This window comes from Varroa jacobsoni, unplaced genomic scaffold, assembly GCF_002532875.2.
Source record: "Varroa jacobsoni isolate VJ856 unplaced genomic scaffold, vjacob_1.0 scaffold_1022, whole genome shotgun sequence".
Lineage (NCBI taxonomy): Eukaryota > Metazoa > Arthropoda > Arachnida > Mesostigmata > Varroidae > Varroa > Varroa jacobsoni.
Genome location: NW_019213924.1, coordinates 62,492 through 84,886, shown reverse-complemented (window position 1 = coordinate 84,886; position 22,395 = coordinate 62,492). Strand labels below are relative to the sequence as shown.

At 39.5% G+C, this 22,395-nt stretch overlaps 2 protein-coding genes and 1 long non-coding RNA gene across 5 annotated transcripts in view; 2 read left to right on the top strand and 1 right to left on the bottom strand.

Annotated features, from left to right (window-relative positions):
- The window catches only part of mib2 (E3 ubiquitin-protein ligase mind bomb 2), a 24,819-nt gene extending 7,005 nt beyond the window's left edge, over positions 1-17,814 (bottom strand). Inside the window, exons 1-6 of one of the 3 annotated variants that reach the window (XM_022842882.2) lie at positions 16,085-16,275; positions 14,623-14,820; positions 2,657-2,763; positions 2,411-2,534; positions 504-860; positions 55-389 (exon numbers count right to left, since the gene is read on the bottom strand). In XM_022842882.2, the coding sequence (XP_022698617.1) occupies positions 55-389; positions 504-860; positions 2,411-2,534; positions 2,657-2,761 (921 nt within the window). In that variant the 5' untranslated portion in view covers positions 2,762-2,763; positions 14,623-14,820; positions 16,085-16,275. Of the gene's footprint in view, positions 1-54; positions 390-503; positions 861-2,410; positions 2,535-2,656; positions 2,764-14,622; positions 14,821-16,084; positions 16,276-17,668 lie in introns of those variants that run through there. The other 2 variants (XM_022842884.2, XM_022842883.2) reach the window with 2 other exon arrangements.
- LOC111265900 (uncharacterized) lies at positions 16,816-22,395 on the top strand. Its single transcript, XR_002683746.2, has 2 exons — positions 16,816-17,164; positions 20,908-22,395. It is a non-coding gene; the product is annotated as an uncharacterized LOC111265900 (long non-coding RNA).
- LOC111265898 (phosphorylated adapter RNA export protein-like) lies at positions 18,084-22,395 on the top strand. The gene has a single exon (XM_086970713.1). It carries the CDS (start codon positions 18,460-18,462, stop codon positions 19,318-19,320), a length of 861 nt encoding a protein of 286 aa, XP_086826839.1. The 5' UTR covers positions 18,084-18,459; the 3' UTR covers positions 19,321-22,395.

Genomic DNA, 22,395 nt, shown 5'->3' with positions numbered 1-22,395 from the left:
TGAATGAATTGCTTAGCCTTGTCAAAGGCAAGAAGTCTGTTAAACTAAGATTACCTTCCCGACGCAGTCTGCCATCCGTGGGTTCCACCCGCCGTGGCCATTCTGTAACGCTTTTAGCGTTTCGAGGTCGACCTGAACCTTCACATGCTCTCCTACCGAGAACCGCGGTGGTTGATTGCTACGAGAGATTGGAACAATGGGGCCACCGCCGGCAGCCCCCGCCGGCATAACACCTAAAACCGGTAAATGTTCCCGGTAGTAGAAGCCACCGGGTGCTGCGGTCACGTACTGAAGATCTACCTTCCCTTTATGGCCCACTCTGTACACGTTCATCGATCCGCAAGCCCAAGTCACGTTCGCCACACTTCGTCCTGATTCTTGTTCCCACCCTGCCAAGACAAAACAATTCGTGTTTAATCTGAACCTTTTGAAGTGAATTGTCAAAGAAGCATTGACAATATACGCAATTCTAACACTCAAGATATTTCCTGTTTGACATTTACCTAGAACGTTGGCCACATCACCAAGTTTGCCTTCTCCACCGTCCTGGTTACCCCAGTCCCAATCATGACCGCGTACAACTTTGGCGCCTTTGAAAATACCGGACGCAGGTATTCGTAGCGGGTGGTGCGTAGGTGAGCCAGTTGGACCTGGTAAGGGAGCTCGTGGCCCCACAGCTACTCCATCGGAATTGGGGGTCTCGAATCTCGTGAAAGGGTGTGTTAAATCGTGTTGATCGTCATGGTAACAGTGCGAGCAAAGGTCGAAGTCGTAACAGCTGCGATGCGAGCATTTCCATCGCATTCCCGCAATGCCCTGGCAGCCACAGGCGTTACACACGATGTTGGGATGTTTCACACCTGAAAGCTCCAGATAATAGCACAACAGATAGAGCGCTTACTGATATATAAGAAACATATGTTATAAGAAAATAATGGTCTATATTTTGATACATAAGGTCTTTACGAGTCGACAAGATGTATGTGAGCGCGATAAATAAGCAGAAAACTGGAATATGCCATTGTCGAATTGAACAATATTGGTATCGTACTTCATGGTATACGTAATTAAGCACATATTTAATACGAACGATGTCACGAATGAACGTCTTAGTTGATTAAACTAGATAACGACGGAAAAGATTCGTAAAGGACTGGCACCAAGCATGGCTGTGAGGCCCAGTAATAATTATGCACGAAGTCGGTAGGCAAAATATGGGCCTGTGGTGTTCGTATTCATATTATAGGGTTGAAACTAAAAATGATACGTAGTTAGCCATATTCAATGTATATGCTGAATAAAAAAAATTACCAAAAGAAGAAGAATCATAATTTTAAAACACTCAGATCTTGTTCGTTATCCAATGTATCTAAACGTCTCAATTTACATTTACGAAAGAAAGCAATCAGAAGAACAGGATGTTTATAGAGTAAGCTATGTATGTAGGTGATGTCACGTGAGAGCCATTTCGCACCTAATTTCTGCTGTCGCATGGAACAATTAAAGGGTTGAGGCTAAGAAAATTAGACGGTATCTATATTTGAAGATACACTTGATATGGAAGTTATGCGTTTCATCGACGGTATTAAAGAGAAGATGGCCTACCCAAGCAAGCAAGTCATAACAGTGTTAATAGGTTAAAATGTAAGTGTCTCTAGCGTAAAGAACGAAACCTATTCACGGTGCCACTACGGTTCATAAGCTGAGGCAAGGAACGAACCAGCGATAGCCTCAGCCATTGACATCAGCGATTATATGATCGCAGATAAATAGAAGACGGCCGGATGATTCAAGCTCAGAAGTGCTAAAGAAGGTACGACTGTGAAAAAACCTCTTGGTTTTAAACTCTTCAGAAAACATCTGCTTGACTTCGATTATATTCCTGAAGTAGCCGATGTACCGCATACGGTGCATTATATGAGTACCATATTAATAAGCAACTTCTGTTTATTTCTATCTTGACAACAATTCCTTTGTTTAGGCCATGACCGCCGCCTGCTTCCATTTCGCATGTTTTTTGCTTAAAACGAGCGTTCTTCTGTGTTAACGGTTGCGGATGAGCGTATAACCTAAACGCCGAGCGGCGCATCGTAAATGATTCCGGATTATGCTCGCACCCCATACGATTCTGGATTCTGATAGCACAGTAAAGGCAACACTAGAAAAAAAAAAGCATCAGCAACAGAGCGCAAGCAATGGGTTCGATTTAAGGTTGCATTCAAAAATTGATTTGCTCTCAGCTAATTGGAAGACATTTAAAAGTAGTTAATAACGTTGACATAGTAAGTCCACACTTCTACACACACATAGCGTGGCCCAGTTACAATAAATACCACTTACCATTCATACAGATATATTTCTTTCCAAAAAAAAACGTATTTATAAATTAAATTTTACTTCTGACACTGACCAACGGGTGCGTTGTCAAAAACCCTTAAGTCGAAGGATTTCTCATAGCCGGCGCGATAGTTGGTGCGACCGCCCGAATCCCACTGAACCACTACAGTTTTTTCAGGCGAGTGGGGATTTCCAGCCTGCAATAACGTGAAGCAAATGTAGCGCATAATTGAGCAGAACGTCATTCGAATTTAGAGAACACTGAAATGAATTGCTATAGTCATTGTGACCATGAGTAAAGTGCACAAAAAAATCCTACCTTTCCAATTTCGACAACGGTACCAAGATGTCCTTCCCCGTCGTCCTGTTGGCCCCATTTCCAGTCTGGCCCGCGAACAACACGAAGTCCAACCTCCAACATCATGCCTATGAACGTATTCAACAAGAAATACAAAACATTACGGGTGACGTAATATACATGAATAATACATGACGTAATACACGTGAAATACAAACGGGTGACGTAATGACTCTTACAAAATTATTGATGATCGCCTTTTGAAAGAAATACGGGTGCAACATAATATCACAACTATAATATGAGATGCATTGATAAGGGTTATAAAAGTCTGGTCAGTATGCCATCACTAAAATTAAATCTATAAAACGCAATACATTCTTGATCCTTAAATGGCGTCACGCTGCCTCTAGATAGACTCAAAAGTAACTTAATAGTATTATATTACGACTTCAAAATTCACCAAAATTGAACTGAAGTTCAGTTTAAGTGAACTTTGGGACTAGTTGGGTCGCCGAATATAAATCAGCTGAAAAACTGACATGGCTATAAAAAATTTACAGTCATAGATCACAATCCTCCTTTCATATTTTCGTGGAAGAACTTTTAATACATAATGGCTTGAGAAATAGTGCTATAGATAAAATATATTTTCAAATATAAATCAACACTGATGCTTAACCTTATATGCTTTTGGTAAGTTTATCTGCCCAGTGCTGTCATTGAGTTCTTTGTTTTAACTGAATCATGTTCTGACTAGCTGGTAATAACATTAATATAATTTCAAAATGTTTTTCACAATCGACAAGATAAAGTATTCCTCATAGAGGATGGAGAAGGTTCGGCATAAAGTCATGAGAACCGTTATACCAAAGACAACTTCCGGGTTAGTCGGAACCGGTGGACCATTCAAGAAGGCTAGCGGCAAGAAAAACAGTTTGCTAAATAAGCAGTTGGCTCAAAATATCTATAGAAATTTTTGAAGGTGAGATTACAGGTCACCTCTCACTAAAGGAGCTTTGGGCTATTGATTTTCTTAACTTCGGCAATGAAAAATCCGATATTTGAACACGCTCAACGTATGAACAATTTATGTTTTTAGTATTTTTTACTCTAAAAGATTAGCTGACATAAGTCATAAATAATACCAGATTGGGAACGATCGATGATAAACACAAGTTAGGTCATATGGCCGCCCAGATGACAGATAAAAGTATTTAGGTCCAGGCTATTATATTGTGAATGCGTCGAATCCCTTTAAAATATGGTAGATGAAACATAACACTGCAACAATAGACTTTAAGGCTTCGATACAGCTGGCGCAATATCTAACAAGTCACCGCACTAAATACAATAAAGTCTAACGGTGTTGGCTAACTGTGTTGGGTTTCGAAAGAAGTTGCAGAGCTGGCATAACGGGCACGCTAAATAGACTACAAAACGACCCACACTGCCTTTATTGACTGATTTCTAAAAATATATCAAAGGGCAAATTTTTGAAAACGTTTTTTTTTTTTTAGCACATCGACATCTCTGCGTGGAAAATAAGCTCCAATCCATGTTTTCGCCAAACATATAGTAAAGTAAAGGAGCTATCCAGTCTGCCTGAAGCCTTCAAGTCGACCATTTATTGGGTTGGTGTAAAAAGCCCAGCTCAACAATATGTTTGTATGCTACCGAAAATTGTTTACCTTAGAAAAAAAAAAAAGGTAAAATGAATGAAAATGTGCGGTACTACTTCACGACTACCACTACCAAACGAGAAAATAATGGGGGAAGGTTGAACCCCGAGACTGAATCTTATTATAAATGGAAAAAGAATACATCTGTATCGATCGATACTAAGATGCCGAGAACGTTCAAGTTACATGTAGTGGTTTGTAAGCTATAAGCAATCCTACCGCGGCAGACACTTCCTGAATCAAATAGAACTCTACATGTTGAATGTAACAATAGCACATTGATATTTTATACCGTTTGCTCTACAGCTCGACCCGCGACTATATTTTGAATGTGACAAAAGTAACCGAAAAGCTGTATACGACATTCATCGTTGTTGTTGTTGTTGATGTTATCGGTTGTTAGATTAGAAGACGCATTGTTAAATATTTGTCGTACGGAACGCGTTAAACTCAAAGCTAAACGGGCACAAATATAACATTCAGAGTATTAAAATGACGATCTGGGAAAAACAACAAAGGTTTTATATACATACTAGAAAAATTAAAAGAAGATTCCCGGTGTCTATTGGTCTTCATTGGACAAATCTACGATACGTGACACACAAACGTATAAGTAACAGTGTCCTTCAAATTAAATATTTTTTGCAATACGATCTACTTTTGCTGAGTAAACTAATGTATCACATGGGTCATTTGAATAGAATATTTGCGAAATAATACGAAGTGCTCGTTTACGATCTATGCGATACTGGGGTAAGACAAAAGTTGTCTCCGAAATCTGCTAGTTGCTTTAAAACTCAATTGCTACAAAACACCTAACAGGCCGACATCGAGTATACTATCAGGAAAGCGAATTTCATTCGTCTTTTGCGTCCGCCCATCGTATCTGAATAGCAGAAAGTACGCGTTACAATAGTTTAATCTGACATAATCTGGAGCAACTCGCGTTGTTAATTTTATGGTTAGATGAACAAGTTTTAATTGGGATATTATGAGGGTCAAGAAATTTAACACTGACCACACGTCGCATTTCGTGCCTCACCCGTTCTATTAGCAAATCTGTAGCTTTTTACCAGTTTTTGTTACCAACACAACAGGTCACGTGTTATAGTTGTTGGGTCATTTAACCCAACAACTGTTTTGTATAGCACGAACAGCTTTCAGTGGTAAGAAAGGAAAACCCTGTGGCACTTAACCGCATTACCCCATATACAAAATATACTACTTTAATAGTAAAAATATAGTATAGTAGTATTACAGCTGTCGACCCACACTTAGGCATAGGGACATTTCACCTCGTAAATAAGATACATTTTCCCGTAGTTTTAGCGTCGCCACCGCACCATCATGAATATAAAAAGATGTACTTGATGATATTTTGAATTGTGACACCGGTGCACTTCTTATATTCATCAATATTTAATTTACGACAATTTCTACAGTGCAGTTTCTACAACTATGGACGGAAATGGTCTCTAGGTATCTATTTAGGTAGTCAACACGGTCTTACATAATTTTTATCAAATATCGGCATTGCATACACATGTTAAGCTTTGTTGTTGACAACTACGTACCTCATTTACAAAGCATTTATTTTAATGTATTTCTTCAAAGTATTGCAAATAACATGCATTGGTGCCACGTAGAGAAACGCACTCAGAAACTGCGGGATTTGTCACTCGCTTGTGTAACAATTTTGTTATGTGCTATGAGCCTGCATAGTATTCGACTTTCCGTGTTTGAAATACGGTTATGCCCCATAATTCTATTCTTGCCGTAGATTCAATTATAAATCTATTTTTATATTTGAAGGAACCTTGTTTTGAAAGGAACAGTTTGAAGAACTGGGCTTATCGGCTAGATAAGCCAAAGTGCTACGCTATTGTTAAAATACACTTTTGTGCTAACGTGACTGTTTCTAAGGCTACATTCCTACATGATTTTCAGAACAGTAACCGGGTTTGACTTCAATCTGAGGTACAACATATTTGTCTGTCACCAGATTGGGATAGATCAACATGATGCTTTATTTCTTGAGTCTTACATCCGGTATCGCCGTTAAGTATTCCATCAGACAGTTGGCTAGCTGCCCCCCACGAAACGGATCGTGTTTCGATGATCAGGTTTGAACCTAGACCACACGATATATATAACGTTAACAGGAAAATACACGGAAGCTAGGTTCGAACCCGGGCATAGACAGACTTCGTTTCGTGCTGAGGGCCAGCAGTCTGATGGAATGCCTAGCGGTGATATCGAATATAAAACTCGAATGATAGAGATCAAGTGGATACAAACACGTTTTTCTCAGCAAAAAAAAAAGACAAAAACCTTACCACTCTCACTAACGTTACGAAACAGCGCCGCAACAGCACCCGGTAGCTATGCATATTATTATGCGTTATTGGACAACAGTTCAACTATATTTGTGCAAAATATCAGGCAGATTTGGCCTTCCAGTCTCTCAATCAATCGAAAATCTATTCCTGTCCTGATCTTGTGACTTAACACGCTGGACCGTAACATTTCGAGTTTGCCTCTTTACGGAGGATGCGTCGTAGGTCCACTTACGTTGGGGCAGAACAATCACTAAGATACTAACGCATCTTGTAACCACAATGTAACACCGATTAAAACATATTTAAACATTTTTTTAACCACAACGATGTTCCTGGATGACCGTTCTTATAATTCTCTGAATATATATATATATATATATACATATGTGAGAGTGTCACTAGAGGCCATTGCATAGACAAATCAAAACCGAAAAGAATATGGAGGCTGTACTTGAATACGTTTAACGCTATAAGCTTTATTGGGAGGAAGGGAAACTGCCCAGGCACACACTTAGATAAATAAATACAGCACAAGCATAGTAGGATAAACTCACTGGTTCGTAACGAGGATACTTATGCGTCTATAAAAAATACTCAGCTTTGTATTTTTCTATTTAATCACACCGTGGTTTTGACTGTGTGTAATTTTATGATTGCGCTGTTAGTGTTGCTCCTCATAGGTAAAAGCCAGATCGATAGCTATTTGGTGAATTTCACAAACCAAAAATATCGTTCGTATATAAAAAAAAAAACCTTCTCACGTAAACGTATTTTTTCTTTATGAATACCGTTCATATGTAAAAATGAATAGACATAGTTCCTGTAGAGCCTTTATACAATTAGACAAACATAAAAGTGACTGTAATTAAGTTCTCTTTTTTTAAGATTTAGTCCATTCCCCAATTTGTTATTATTACACATTAAAACTGAGATAGAAATTCAACGTGCTCAAAAGAGACCACTAGACTATGACACACAAAAAATCTACATAAAAATAATGAGACATGAAGAATTTTTTTCAATTCGGTTTCCACAGTGTTACTTTTGTGTGAGCTACAAGAGTGGACGTTTCAGTGCGTATCGAGACATACGTGGCGGATAAACTCTGCTTGAGCTTTGTATCACTGGCGATGGCAATAAAATTATTGCCTACTATTATGTGTTACTCGAAACAAGGCCAAATCCGAATATTTTCTATGAGAACAGAAACCCCTCAGTGTATTAAAAATCAACTAGAAAACTTCCAAAGAATAAATTACGAGTAGAAAGTTTATTGATATTCACACTGGTTAAAAGTATATGAGAAGGTAAGTTGAAATTACGATTGAAATCATTTGAAACAATCATAGGGTATGTCAGGAGATCGAACTCGAGATTGCATAATTGTAGATTTGGCACCCTGTCCAGCCCACTACGATTTTGACGTAGAGATCCCAAACATGAAACATGGAAGTCGGAAAACTGATCCGACCTAATACGTGTGCAGATTTGATCTGAACTAAGTTGGAAGCTTCAGTATTTTTGCGTGCTGCTAAGTTTGCTACTTGCAGGATATAAAATCTCATTATCATTATTAGTATTATTTCTGTTATTGCTACTATGATAAATGAGCTATGTACTACAAAGTACTCGGCGGCTGGTTTTAAATGATTAATTTACTGGTTACGGCTAGAGCTTTCATGCTTTAGCCCCGTGTAAAATGGTAGCCATATATACTTTATCCTTCTTAGCCTTTACGATAACTGTACTGCAAGATGGGACATGTACAAGGTATATAATTTATGGCATAACAAACAAATCTGCCACTTTGGTCTTTCTGAAAACTTTCTAGTGGCCCGATATTCATAGATGATGACAAAATTACTTTCCAGGAACATTTCTGTAAACACTTATTTACCAGTACAAATATTCCCACTATTTACAGCCGTGTTTGTGCTCCGCTTACCAACTAGACACGCCCGCAGCCTTTTTACACTGCTCTAATTCGCATTTGCATTAATATGTTGAAAAGCCATTGCTGTTTCAAATCGACACCTTTTTTTCGTTAAAATGAAGATAGCGAAAGTTTAACTAAAAATAATATGTTTTTTTTTCAGGCTACATCGACCTGTCCTTAATGAATAATCTATGTCTGTGAGTGGTACGTGGTACACACTCCTGTCTCGCGTTAACAGATAGCCGCATTATGGAATGCCTAATGGCATTCCATAATGCCTAATGGCAAAAACTCAAAAAAATTCAGGCTACGTCGACATTATTAACTTAATAAAAAAACGCTTGCGTCACTCAAGTATACTGCTATAATCGTATACGCTTATTTTTATGTATCAAAATATATCTCCACGATAGGGCCAGAGGTTGATTTATCAGCATATATATATATATATATATATATATGCTGATTTTAATGGTCACAAATCATGAACAATGTATATTTATATATAACTGTTAACTTCATATAATGTTTAGATATGACTGTACCAACTTGACAGCACGCCGGTCGTGATGCGCAGGTTCTGTTGCAGGTTCATGGTATTTTCAGCGCTTTCGAGCACGTTATCCATTTTCATATTGACACCTTTAACTTGGGTAGGGCTATAGTGTTGTACATAATCAAACGGTTTAAATTGAAGATAACTCTGCCCGCAAGCGTCCTTGAAAATCAACTCTACCAAATTCCTCCTGCGTCGAACCCTTTCTCCTAATCTAATAGCAAAGCTATCTGTCTAGATATTCTGTTACAATTTCCGTTCATTTCGATACATCGATTACAGACACGCTCAGCTCTGCGAAACCGTTGTCGTCAATTCTACAGCCATAATACGTCTATATTTTTTCAATTGCGTTAAATAACTTCTTTATTTACTTACTTCTTTATTTGTTTTTCTATGTATCTATGTGTCTACTTAGCGGTAGATTGCAACATGGCGTTCTTGTTTTCTGCACAGCATCCCTTCTATCTCATCGATATTCTTCCAGATAAAATATATCAGTGACAGGAAGAACAGTCACTGGATCAGCAGATCACTAGTCTGCTGATAGGTCGCTTAAGCATCGAGCAAGTATTTAGCCATTAAATCGCACTAGCGTTTCAATCGAAAAAGAGCCAACCTAGTTAAACCTGCACCAACTAAACTGTAATCTAACGCTCTGCCATACCACCTTTTTTTCCAGTTATCAGCTACTAATGCTTTTATTCCACTTTCTCCAATTCGGTCCAAATTCCGAACAGCTCTATTTCCTGGTAGAAAAACACATGAAAGTGTTGCTTCTTTTTCAACTGAAAAGCCTACACGCCCAAAGATATGGATCGCTAATACCAAATTAGCTCATCTTGCTTAAATCAGTTCATCTATATACTATGCCAACAGTTTCGTAGCCATATCTTCAGACTAGCTACTTCAAAGTATTTCACGTATCTAGGTCACTTGTTTGTTCGTATCTCACTTGCGAGCAACAAGACCAAAGAATATTATTATTGTCAGGTAAGAATCCAGTTAATAATGAGCTTTTTATTTAACCAGTTCCGTTTGAATTGGGCTCATACGGTAGTGCTGTACTCGAGTGAGTCTATTATAAGCCGCAAAAATGATCGATTATTTGATCATATCATTTCTAAATGGTGCCTAGGGCAGAATTCGTTGAAGACTATACGACTATATGGATCATAAATGTGTCGGGACTCTATTTTCTTTCTTTTTCGCTCATACCTACACGTGTAGCACATGTAAGTAAATGCTGGGAAAATGCTGGGACAATAGTGGAAATTGTGCAAGGAGATTGTCCTCAGATAAGCACCGCATCAACTGACTCTTTAAACAACAGGAGTCTTCTTGAGCGGCTGGGAGATGTCTTTATAACACAGAAAAATGAAACCGATTCAACTGAGAGACATCAGCGACCCAATCAGTTATAAATATACGATTGTCTTAGATGATGGTCACAAGTCTGAATGCAACTTAATTTCCTATATTCTACAGAAGCTCGCATTACGAAATGATAGTCTTCAGACAGAGTAAAGCAAATAAATCGATAAATAAATAGTGCTGGGAAACATGTATTAATAATCACTAATAAAATCAAAGTGTGGCTTGAATATTCACTTGAAAAAAGTACGTCTGCATTTCGATGCATACATATCGTATCTCCGATTTAACACAAGGCTTTTTTTTTACACTTTTTTTTTCATTTTCTTCTTTTGGCCATGACATTTGTGAAACATCCTTAAGTAATATAGATAAGTACGGACAATATAAACGCCTACGTATCCATGCTATGCGTTTTTTCGCAGTCGATTTGTCATGAAATCACCTTTGTTTAAATTATCACTACAGTATGGAGATATTTGAAAATTCAATGCAAGCTAAAAAATCACATTATTCAATACACGACTCTGCTATACGTCACAAGTATAATGATTCGATATAGCAGAACAGTGTTTGTATGGGTTGACGATTAGCCAGCTGAAATGGCACTTCTCCATGTTCCTTCACAGTGTTCCCGTAGAATCACAAAATGCTCTCGCTGCAAGCTAACATCGCAATACGGTTCTTTCATAATACGAGCCAAAGCCTGTAGTATCACTCTCAAGAGAACAATATAATCTGTATGTGCAAAACACAGCGTATCGTATTCTCCATGTACACCTAGTTAGCTAGCATATGCACCCAGACTTCTCAATTTTGGTACCTGGTTTATTCTGTCTCTCCGCCGCTACTGTTAACTCAGTCAAGACTGATCTATGGAACAGCGAAATTTGAATGTTTGATTAAAACTGTTTCCGTTGATATTTCGAACGACTGTCGGATTTCCGGCAATAACAGACAAACTCTTGTTTACTATTGCTAGCTGTCATTCAGTTTTCGACACCTTTATAGCAATATACTTGCGTATCTTTTGTATCCTTTTTTTTAATAATATCTATTTGGCATAGGGTGAACTTTTTTTGCTTATACATAATATCATCTAATCGTCGAATAATGATAACAGTAACAATAATAATACTGAAAGCTTCTACGAAACAAGGACGACCTGTTGCCTTCCATTCATTATTTCGATTCCATGAAAACCATTTATTAGTAACGAAATACTAAACTATTTGAATATGTCTCAAGTGGGCGTTTATCTTGGGTCGGCTTTCCTGAACGTCGATACGTATGATAGGTGAGAAACGGCCTGCACGATGCCTATTGCACGCAGCCTTTGTTTAAAATCAAAAAAACACTATATGGAGCAGTTGGTCACATACACAGTGTTCTCCTAATTTGGTCCAAACTCCACCGGCATCAGCGGCCATTATGTTGTGCTCTAGTTCGGAATAACTCGTATTCATTATATATGTATTATTAACTGTCGGCGGTTGGGTCGAGGTCGATTGAACCGTCCCACACCTATTACCGGCACGAAGTCACAGCACATGCATCAGGAGTTTTCTACACAGACTAGAGAAAATTGCCGTTTTTAGTAAAGTATGTAGTGCATACCACGTATACGAACAATACGTGTCCCAACGCTGATTAGTTGGGTATATTTTTTAAATACGAAATCATTTCAGTCTTTCCACAAGGAAAACATCCAAGCTATCTGTCTGCGTCTTACATTTTTAAAAAGCACACTAAAATCGGATACCTCCGTAGAACACTTCAGGCTCGATTTTTAATACAATTAACAAATAAGAATAATATTGAAAATTACAAAAGGAGGTTGTCCGTATACCAGGCATACTACACGCTTTATATATAAATGCAATATATATATGTATAGTTTACATGCTTATAAGGCATAATGCAAATTTAGGTAATGTTTTGCCTTTTGAAGCCCTTATAAGGGACGTAGCAGTAGCAGCTGAGTCAGTTAAGTAAAAGTTTCGAATTTTAGGTACCATCGCTGGACACTATTTCAGAAAGCTGGCCCCTTTCAGGACGAAACGAGGCCCGGTCTCGAACTAGACCGTCTCACTTGTCTCTTACTTTAGACAAAACATTTTCCAATTACATTATTTCCGGCACCGAATGACCAAGCTGGTTTCCAAATCGAAGAAGTCGCTAGTCTGAATCCATTAGCGCGCGTGCAAGTACTTAATGCCAGAGCGTAATATACAACTGTAAGAGCATCTGTATAAAGCAACGTGACCTTATTTTGTGCAGAATGAGTTATCAATTGTTCGACTATTATATTCAGAATTATGTTACAAACAAATTATTCTTTTTGAATCACTCATTGTCACTGATAGAAAATACTAGCCATTTTTAGATCACCTAGCAAAGCTTAGCTTTTAAAGTAGAGACTACTAGTCAAGTCTCGGACACCATATATTAGATCTCCTCAATATCCTTGCCATGTTTCTGATTCCATTTCTAGGCCAGCAACCAAAACGGGCGGGACTAGATGTTGCATAAAAATTATCACATTCCAGTCTGCCCGTAAATTTGCCTTTAGCTTGCATTTATTCCCACCGTCCTACTCTTGAAGTTGCTATGCCCAACTACTTTAGGACTGAAGCAACAATATTGTCTCTCGCAGATCTGACTTTCCCCAACATGACCTTAGAGCAGAAAATAAAAGCCGCTACGATTCGCACCACTATTACGACTGCTATTACCAGCCATTAGTCAATGGGTGCTTCTTTCTCTACGGTGACTCATCACGTCGAACAAAACCGAAACGCTCGTAGCACTCGCTTGAAGCATTTTATTGTGTGCTGTACTTTATGTCTAAACCCTTGCGTCAGCGGCTGACTCTTTGAATACTCATACCTAACTATTAGTATTCTGACATGTACGATTCAGACGAACTGTAACGATGACCAGTTACTTATGAGGGTCACACATTTCTTAAACAGACAACAGGAACTGAAGCGGCAGTGACAGCTACAACGGCTGATTGAAACGACACGATTTCACAGCCGCTGCTGCGGACATTGCCGCTACTTCTGTGCCGCCTCTAGTAACAGTAAAACGAGCCGTTCCTCAATTTTAGGGATAAACAATTTTTCGGCCTGATAAACCGGTTAGTTCATGCTATTGCAGTCACAGAAGCAAATGCCATGAAAGATGTCATCGCGCATGTCACTTCTCGCTACAGTACGAAAACCTGACGACGGGATACACATAATTTCATTGTAGAATTTATGGCCAACTAAAAACAATCTTTATGCATATAATTTGATCTTGTTGAAATTGAGCGGCAATTGAATGTACTGCGCCAAAGACAACAATGTCCATTGTAAAGCAAATGAGACAACGTAAATGTGCAAAGCCTAATAGAACCTAAGCTAGTTAATGGTCTAAGTAATTTAAATCCATTTCTATCGTTTTTAATGAGACCTTGATTATTCTTTTTCTTCAAAGAAGAAAAACGCCTCTCTAACTAGAGACAAAGTGTGAATAAACAGCAGACATTGTTTTTTCAAAACACCGTTCTATACATGAGGTTAATTCTAGGGGAACCGATGATAAACGGGCTACATACACATATTTCACAATTATTATTTGGCATTAACTGTCGAGTGCTCAATAAATACCTGCCGATTCGATGAGGGACACCTTTGCATCAAAAAACCACTTGTGGTTCGCTTGTTCGACAGTATAAAATAGGGGATTGAAAATGAAATTTTCATTAAATCTCCTGTCGCATTAATAATAATATGTGCCTCTTTAACGGTATTACCTAATTTTTGCTATAGTTATATGGCAGGTCTTTTCTACTTGTGTTCCACTATGCCAGATATAAGTTTTACTTACTTGTTTGGATACATGCATAATGAAAACAGTATACGTGAGATGCACATAAGTTATTCGCAGATAAGATAGTGGGCATGGGGAGCCACCTAGCGGTCAATCCTTTTCATGGGTAGCGCTACTTGCGTGTTATAATACTATATACTTATAATTAACCTTTATAATTAGCTATAAACTATGGATATAAACACGTCCACGAGTCCAGGCAGCTGGAATACTTCGCCTACCTGTAACACTGTCTCACAGGGGGGAAAACGTAGGCACCACGCCGTAACCTTCCGTTAACAACGCGTGTACTAGTCGAATTATTCTGGGAGGATGAGGTCCATCGTCAGAAGCATCGACGATGATGATGATACCGACGACGTCGGTCATACAGTCCGGTTACTAATAGGCTCACGCAGGTCGTCATCAGCTGTTATTCTCTTTTGTTACGACGTTGAAGGTGCCACACCAGATAACAGACACAAAGTTATTATCGGCAGCGTCGATAACAAAACCGAAGATACCAAGGTCGAAATCGATAACTGTTACTGCTTTTATGAGACGGCCAACTTTTGAGGCCATCCCAGTCTCCCTTAAGTGGTCAGCTAGAACCAACTTTCCCTAACAACCATCTAGAGCAAGAGTTTCATATGTATGCACGAGGAACGAACTCTGTGATGATCCAATGATGGAACTGTAGTAATGAGAAAAGCAAATACACACGAATTTCCTTGCTCTGCGTACGTTTATACACCTTACACAGTTAGCAAAAGTCAATCCTATTATAATCAACCATCAGAAGCTGACCATCCAAAACAATTAATACGATAAGCTTTTACCTTAAGCATAGAGCCTTATCTATAATAATATCTTCTTGACGGCAGCGCAGATTAAGCACTTTTGCTGTGTTTTCATCGATTTCTACGTCTCACCCGGATAACAGAACAGTCCTTTACTGGTTCCCACGCGTTTCGCCGTGACTTGTGTAACATTTGGCGAACGTACTCACAGCCAGTTCGGTAAAGAGTCACGTTAACTGCTGATTGGCACCCGGCTTTGTATGATTCGAGTAGAAACCAGGTGAGACTAAGCAAAAATACTTCAAACAATAAACACTTCTTCACTTGATCTGCTGACTTTTTTGCTTCTCGTCCTAATCACTGAACTTGTCGGCTGGTTGATTGTTCCTCGTCCAGCCGAGCACAACGTCCATTATTAAAATCTTCCGGGGTTCCTCCCGGTAGACGTTCTGTGCTATTCAGTATGTTGTTAGCTAGTAAATTCCCTTTCATGTTTTTCTGGCTGTGGGCTTATTTCATTCTTCTCTTTGTTTCTGCATTTGTGACCTCTAGACGAAAGCTCGTGATGACTGTCAGCGTTAGCTATGAGCACCTATGGTAATTCGTAATATTGGGCCGAACAGAAGATGTAGCTACAGCATTATCAACAAAAGGCAAAATCCCCAGCTTAAATGATCTTAAATTATGACTTTACTGCTGATTTTACTGATGTGCTCATTTATCTTTCTACTTGCCTGCGCTAGCCGGAATTTATATTGATATGATATTAACAATAGGCAACATTTCCGTGTCCACTTTCATCAGTTGCAGGACAAAAGGCCAGCAGGAAGAACGCCACCGCTAACAATAAGAACAATAACAGTGTCCTGGCTATTTCGAACTATGAGCTTCTGCAGGAACTTACTGTAGTTCGACGCATTCACAACAGCAGCCGCGAAGCCCGTACGAGTTCTAATTATAGAAGAAACAGTTAGTTGTTATGGCAAGAGCTTGAGCAAACCTCAATCGTACGGATAACTAAGTCGCTTATACACCAGCTACACAGTGCGAACACGACCCGAAGCTGCAGCGTCATCACTGTAACAGAGGCCATAGGCACCAACTAGGCGACGACTATCATCTAACAACATCGGTTTGATTGGGGCGGGCCGCACAGCAGACACCCCACTACTACCATGGTCGGAATCTCACTCAACAAATTGTTGAGAGGCTGCTAGTCGAACTTGACGCTTCTATTGCTGGCGAAAGAAAATCGTCGTAATGGAATAGCACACAGCACGACGAAACCACATCTGTTCGCAGGAGAAGTGCTGCGAGCGACGGCAGTCGTTTCGGGCGCACAAACACCCACACAACCACAGCACGACGATGCCCTCACAACTTGTTGGTGGCCGCAGGGGAGGAAGTCGCAGGAAAAACAATAACAACCAACGGGTGGTCGCAGTGGTAGCAAGAAAGAAAGGAGTGTTCAGCAGTAGTAACCCAGTAGGTGCTGTAGCTTATGCAGCGGCGTCCGTTGGCAGTGCAATTCATCTACGCAGGTTGAGCAGTTAAGCGGGAGAAATGACGGGCGCGTACTATTCCTAACCTCACCTCCTCTCTTTCATATAGCGGGCACGCAGCAAAATATCGTCTGCTCACGGCAGTTAGGTCGCTGCAATAAGTTGTTTGGCGAGCTTTTATTTTACAGGTTAACTGCAGGCAGCAAAATAGAAATTCGGACAGTTCATGCGCGCAATTCTCGCCACATTTTTCTGGTCCGGAAATTCGGCGCCAGAACACGGCCAATACAAACCAGTCGACCCAGCATCATGGCCAGCAACAGCAGCAGTCGGGCCCAGGGAAGCGGCGGGCACGTTGAACACTGTCGCATAAGCGGAGCAGCAGGGGAGTACTGCATCTACTCTAACCTTCGAAACCCAAAGTTGACCGACAGTGTAGTGCAGTAGTACTGTCACAGAAGTGCCACGATGCGATGCTATCGGTAGGCAAGTACGAGCAACAAGCGCTCTAATAAAATATGCAAAAATTTGTATTTTTTTGGGAAAATGGGGCACAGATCATCTTCGCAATTTCGAAAAGAGAGCGGATAAAGGGAGCAAATGGTCCAGTCGTAAACAGCATTATCAGCTGTAGTCGAAGCCCCGACCGCGTACCGTATACAGTTATCGCAAATTGCAGCTAGCTGTTAGTAGAAACAAGGAATCCTAATCAGCTGACAATGTTAACATATATTATGTAAGCATATGCTTACCTACCAGGAATAATACTTCTCCGGCAAATATTTCTGCCTAAGACTTTTAGTGAGTAACCAATAAACCATTTTACAGTAGGTCCTCCATACAAGAAGCAGTACAGATTTATCTTTAGGCATTCTGCAATTAGTTCTTTGTCAAAAAGTAAAAGAAACAGTAGAGGTTTATCCATTATTTAAGCTACCTTAAGAACTTATTACGGTCATAGCGTATCATAGCAAAGCAATGCCTACCTAAATCGCGTTCAGAGTATGACTGCGTTCTTGGTCTCTTTGGCCATCCAGAGCTTCAATTTAATAATGAAATCGAAGCGGTCGTTGCTCGATGTGTTCATTCATCAGTCAGCTGTTGCCAAACTTCAGGAACGAAATGACTGTAGATTAGTCCATGTGAATAAAGACCTGTGTTTAGCGCTAGTAATAAATACGCGCCGCCAAATTCGAAATTCAGATAAACCGGCTCCTATCGAAAACCCAATTAACGTTCTACAGACCTATTTTACACAACACTTATAGCATTATTAATTTTTAAAACCAACCCCCTAAACATACTTTTTCTACTGATTTAAGCAAATGACACGTTCCCATATGAATGTGTTATTATTTGTGATGTCTAGCATAGCTTAAATATCTGTATTCGAGCAGACGCTCCTATTGGCGCGGTTGAAAACTTGTTGTACGAAATCGAACGCGGCAAACCTCATCTTTCTTAAGAAATCACCACTATGTCCCCGTGTGTGACCTGTAGCATTTGCTATTTCTCTAGTTAGATGGAGTTAGTCGCCGTTAGAAGTCGTCAAATTACTGTTTGTGTGTATATGATTTTATCCTAGACTCCGACGGTATCGTACTACCATATACTTTAAAGGACTTGTATTGTCTGCTGCGTGACGAGCAGTCCATATTGTCCTCAATCCGATTTCAGTTTAACATTTCACCGAAAATGTTGTTTCTATTACATTTCTAGAACAAACAAGTTTATCGCTCGTGTTCAGGTTAAGTTGTAATGAGAGAGTGCTTCCCCTATGGTTGGAATAGCCATGAACAACAATGAGTGCGTCTATAATAAGCATTCGCCTACAACGTGCGAGCAAGACATCCCCTCGGAAGGGGAAATTTTTGATAGTGATTTTGATGACAAGGCTGATAATGTCGAGCAAGTCAACTTACAAAGCAGGAAAAACGAGATCTGTAGCAAATCGAGTAGGCCCATCGAAGGCCACGTGTGGCGTCAAATGGCTGAAGATTGTGCTGCCAGTTCATTGATCGATCAGTTAACTGTTGCGGAAGTGTCGCAAGCAGAAAAAACGCGCGGTATCGAAACGTACAACTTTAAAGCAAAGTTTAACGATTCTCGGCCTGATCCAGAGCTACCGGAACTAGAGGAGAGTGATGCGCTACGGCGATTACGTAAAGATAATGTAGGGGTTTGGGCTCGCCTTGGTAAGCGGCGCCGCGAACCGGAAGCGAACCTTGAGGTCGATATCGAGTTGGCTCGCATTGAACGCTCTAAAATACTAGAGCAAGCAGACCCTGAACAGGTGCGCTTTACCAAAGAGCTTGCCGAACGCCTAAAGGAATCTAATATTGTCCTTCTAGCTCATGTCGTAGTTCTTCTAGGAATTGAACATTGCCGACGCTTGCTTCAGATGACGGAAACCCTAGAAGAGTCAGGTGGATTGATGACGAGAGACGGGTCGCGGCGCAGGAGCGCAGGTGGGGTATTTCTACAGCTGGTCAAAGAAGATAAGTCGTTAAGTAAGTCACAGCTTCGTAGTCTCTTTCAGCCATATCAAACACTGATGAAACGCAAAAATAAGAAGATGCGCATATTACGGAGGGCGCACAAAGCCCTAGATGAGTTGGAGAAGGTATTTGAGTTGTAATCTACCCATCTGTAAATATACAGCAAGTGCAGCTGGAAGCTAAACCGAGGACACCTGTCAAGTCATCAAGGTCAACATCGCTTACGGTTTGATAAGCCCAACGGGTATTTATTTATCAGTACATGAAATAAGCTCTGTTTTTTCCTTTGTCCGATACGTTAATAAATGGTTGCAGATTTTTTAACGGAGTGCACTAAAGGCATTCATGTTATTTGAACAATGTTTCGACACTCCGTAACATCAAGTAGATCATGATCTTGTACTGTTAAAAATTGTACATATGTGGGAGCCTTTCGTGCAAACAAGTGCTCGTATTATTAGTTGGCCTTGGTAATATGCTGAGTGCAATTACATTAGCAATTTTTTCGATAATCGATTTTAGAGACCAAAGTGGTAAAGTTTGGGCTCCGCAACGCAAGAATATTTTTCGAAGCGTGGGTTGGACTTTTGCTGCAGATATACGGACAGTGGACGTCTCTGGCACTTGATATGTCTACATCAGTACACTGAATAAAAGAACGACCACCAGCACATCTGATACTCGGGTCGATTGACATAAGCCTTCTTTACTATAATTTTTCTTTACACTTAAGTGTGATTAGCAAGAGATCGGAAAAAAGTCTAAATGGCGTGTATAAATATGGTTGCTCAACAAGGTTTATTAAAAAAAAAACCTTCTTCCGTATTTTTTTCATGTTTTTGAAGTTTCACGCATAAAGAGACCTATCTAAAAATGATAAAAGAAAACAAAAAGTCTTTAGAAGAACATAGATCTGTTGTAGGTATTTTCTGAGGCCCTAAGTAGAAATAGTACATCACTGACAAAACAATAGCTATAAGTTACCTTCAATTAAAAATATTTTAGCTGCTAAAATTGGCGTAGGATCAATGTTGGAACGTGCGATCTTTTAAATCGGAATCTGAATTTTGCTAAACTGGAAAGGCTCCAACCTCGAAACATCATCATGTGAATACAAGAATCGGATGCTACCACCACAACACCTTATTTACTTTGTATGAAATGGCGAGGTGAGCGTTATTTAAGTGAAGACATTGGTCAGATAGTTTCAGCTGTGTATATTTGATTGTATCTTCAGTATGAATATCTATTTATACTGTATATGCTGCTCCTTTGAGGTTTGGTCACGTGTAGACACTATATGGTAACGAAAAGTTTTGGCATCAAATAGGTATTCTTATTAAAAACCATTTTTCTTTTGTCTATCTCGACATTACACCAGAGTGGGTCCGTGACATACGGTTTCGTTGACTTGTCAGTACAATATAAGTCGTATTATCCTCTACACAGTAAAACGCTTGTATGTCGATATCATGCGAGTACTTGTGAATATGATCGTACACTATACATATAACATCCATTTATATTATGTATATCAGGTCTAAAAAACGAAAACGGTTTTTTATTTCGTTGGTGTTTGCTTTCTGTATGCAGGCCCTTTCAAGTTTATTTCATCGCAATGTAAGCCTAACAGTGATTGAGCTATGGGCAACGCATTGACTAACCTACAAACCTAATATATTTCACGTTTGTTTTCTTCGATTACATAATATCTTACTTTTTTGCAGGTCGCCACAAAGACTTTAAGAGCTACACCGTATTTTCTCTTAGGAAAACGATTGGAAGTGTCAACCCTATTGTCTGGCCTGCGATTCATCAGACGCTCCTCCCGAGCCAGATTTTATTTTCGCTAATTCTGCTGACTGGATAATTAGGTTGCGGAATACGCTTGGATTTTTTTCTACTACTTAGGCTATGTCTCAACAATGAACCTGTCGGTTGCACTTCCTTCTAGTAAGGCCTGTTCGAGTAAATCCAAGCGATGGTCAGCGTCGATGCGACTGGGGTCCACCTATATTACAGTCAGATACTACACCGGTTTTTCAATCCCATACTCCCCCATAATGATCTAGCTGATTATTCATTATTACTATGTTTCAGCTGATCCCTCACGTAAACGGATAGAGAAAGATGACCAAGTAGATCGAATACTCAAACTCCTTAAATCGGGTGTGCCGCTTAAGAGTGCCTCATTATAATAGTGTCATAGGGACACTTTCAGCTAGGACGCTGTTTCACAAATTCGGTTACATGCCTGGTTTTTTTACTGTGCGCCATTCGTTCTACAGGATGCACCGTTATCGATAACTGTTGATATGCTGTATACATACGTAATATTCATGCATGTGTAAATAATATGCTTTACTTAAATATATCGCTCACGTTAGTTGTCGATCACAATCTCAGTGGTTTGATAAACTATGGTGTCCTAGAATACTCGCTTGGATATATTGATTAAATATACGATCGATTGTATATATTCGTGCAATCCGGCTTTATGTTAAACGTCGTTTAAGACCCAAAATAACTTTTTGCTTGATTTCATACCGATCTTTTTTACGTGTCTGCGAATGTTCGTACGTTTGTCTGATCAAGTTCTCATAACAATCACTTTGTGTCCTTATTACGCCCATTACAATGTGTCAACTCCAAAAAAATATTAACTCACGGTGCTATACAGTTTTTCGTCATGCTGGGGGTATTTGTCCAACGAATGTAGTTAAGTCGTGAGTACACACGAGTTATAATTTCAGGTATTCCCACAAACAAGTTTTTACATATTTTGCAAGGCAAAATTACTACAGCCATGCAACATTGCTAGACTCTTACAACTTTCTGTACTTATTACTGGATTTTTTTAATTAACTAAAGTGTTATATGTATCGTTAGGATCGTTGGGACACTTAGAGTTTTGAGTGTATAAGGTTTCCCTATCTTAGAGAGCAGAGTCCGCGGCATACCAGTACGTGGCTTAATTCTCCCAGTTCACCTTTATATATTCCAATTTGCATGATTATTCCAACGATAACTGGTACGCTTCTGTTTAGAATCAATTTTTTTTTATCTGGAAACTTAAATTTGTGAAGTATTTAGTTTCACTGGCTGCAATGCCCCTTAAGTATGCTTCTTGTTAGCTCGTTCTGGGCCCTAGTCCCGTTGACGCAAAACGAACACAAAAATAAAGTCTTGGTTGCTCTAAAACAAATGACCAAATA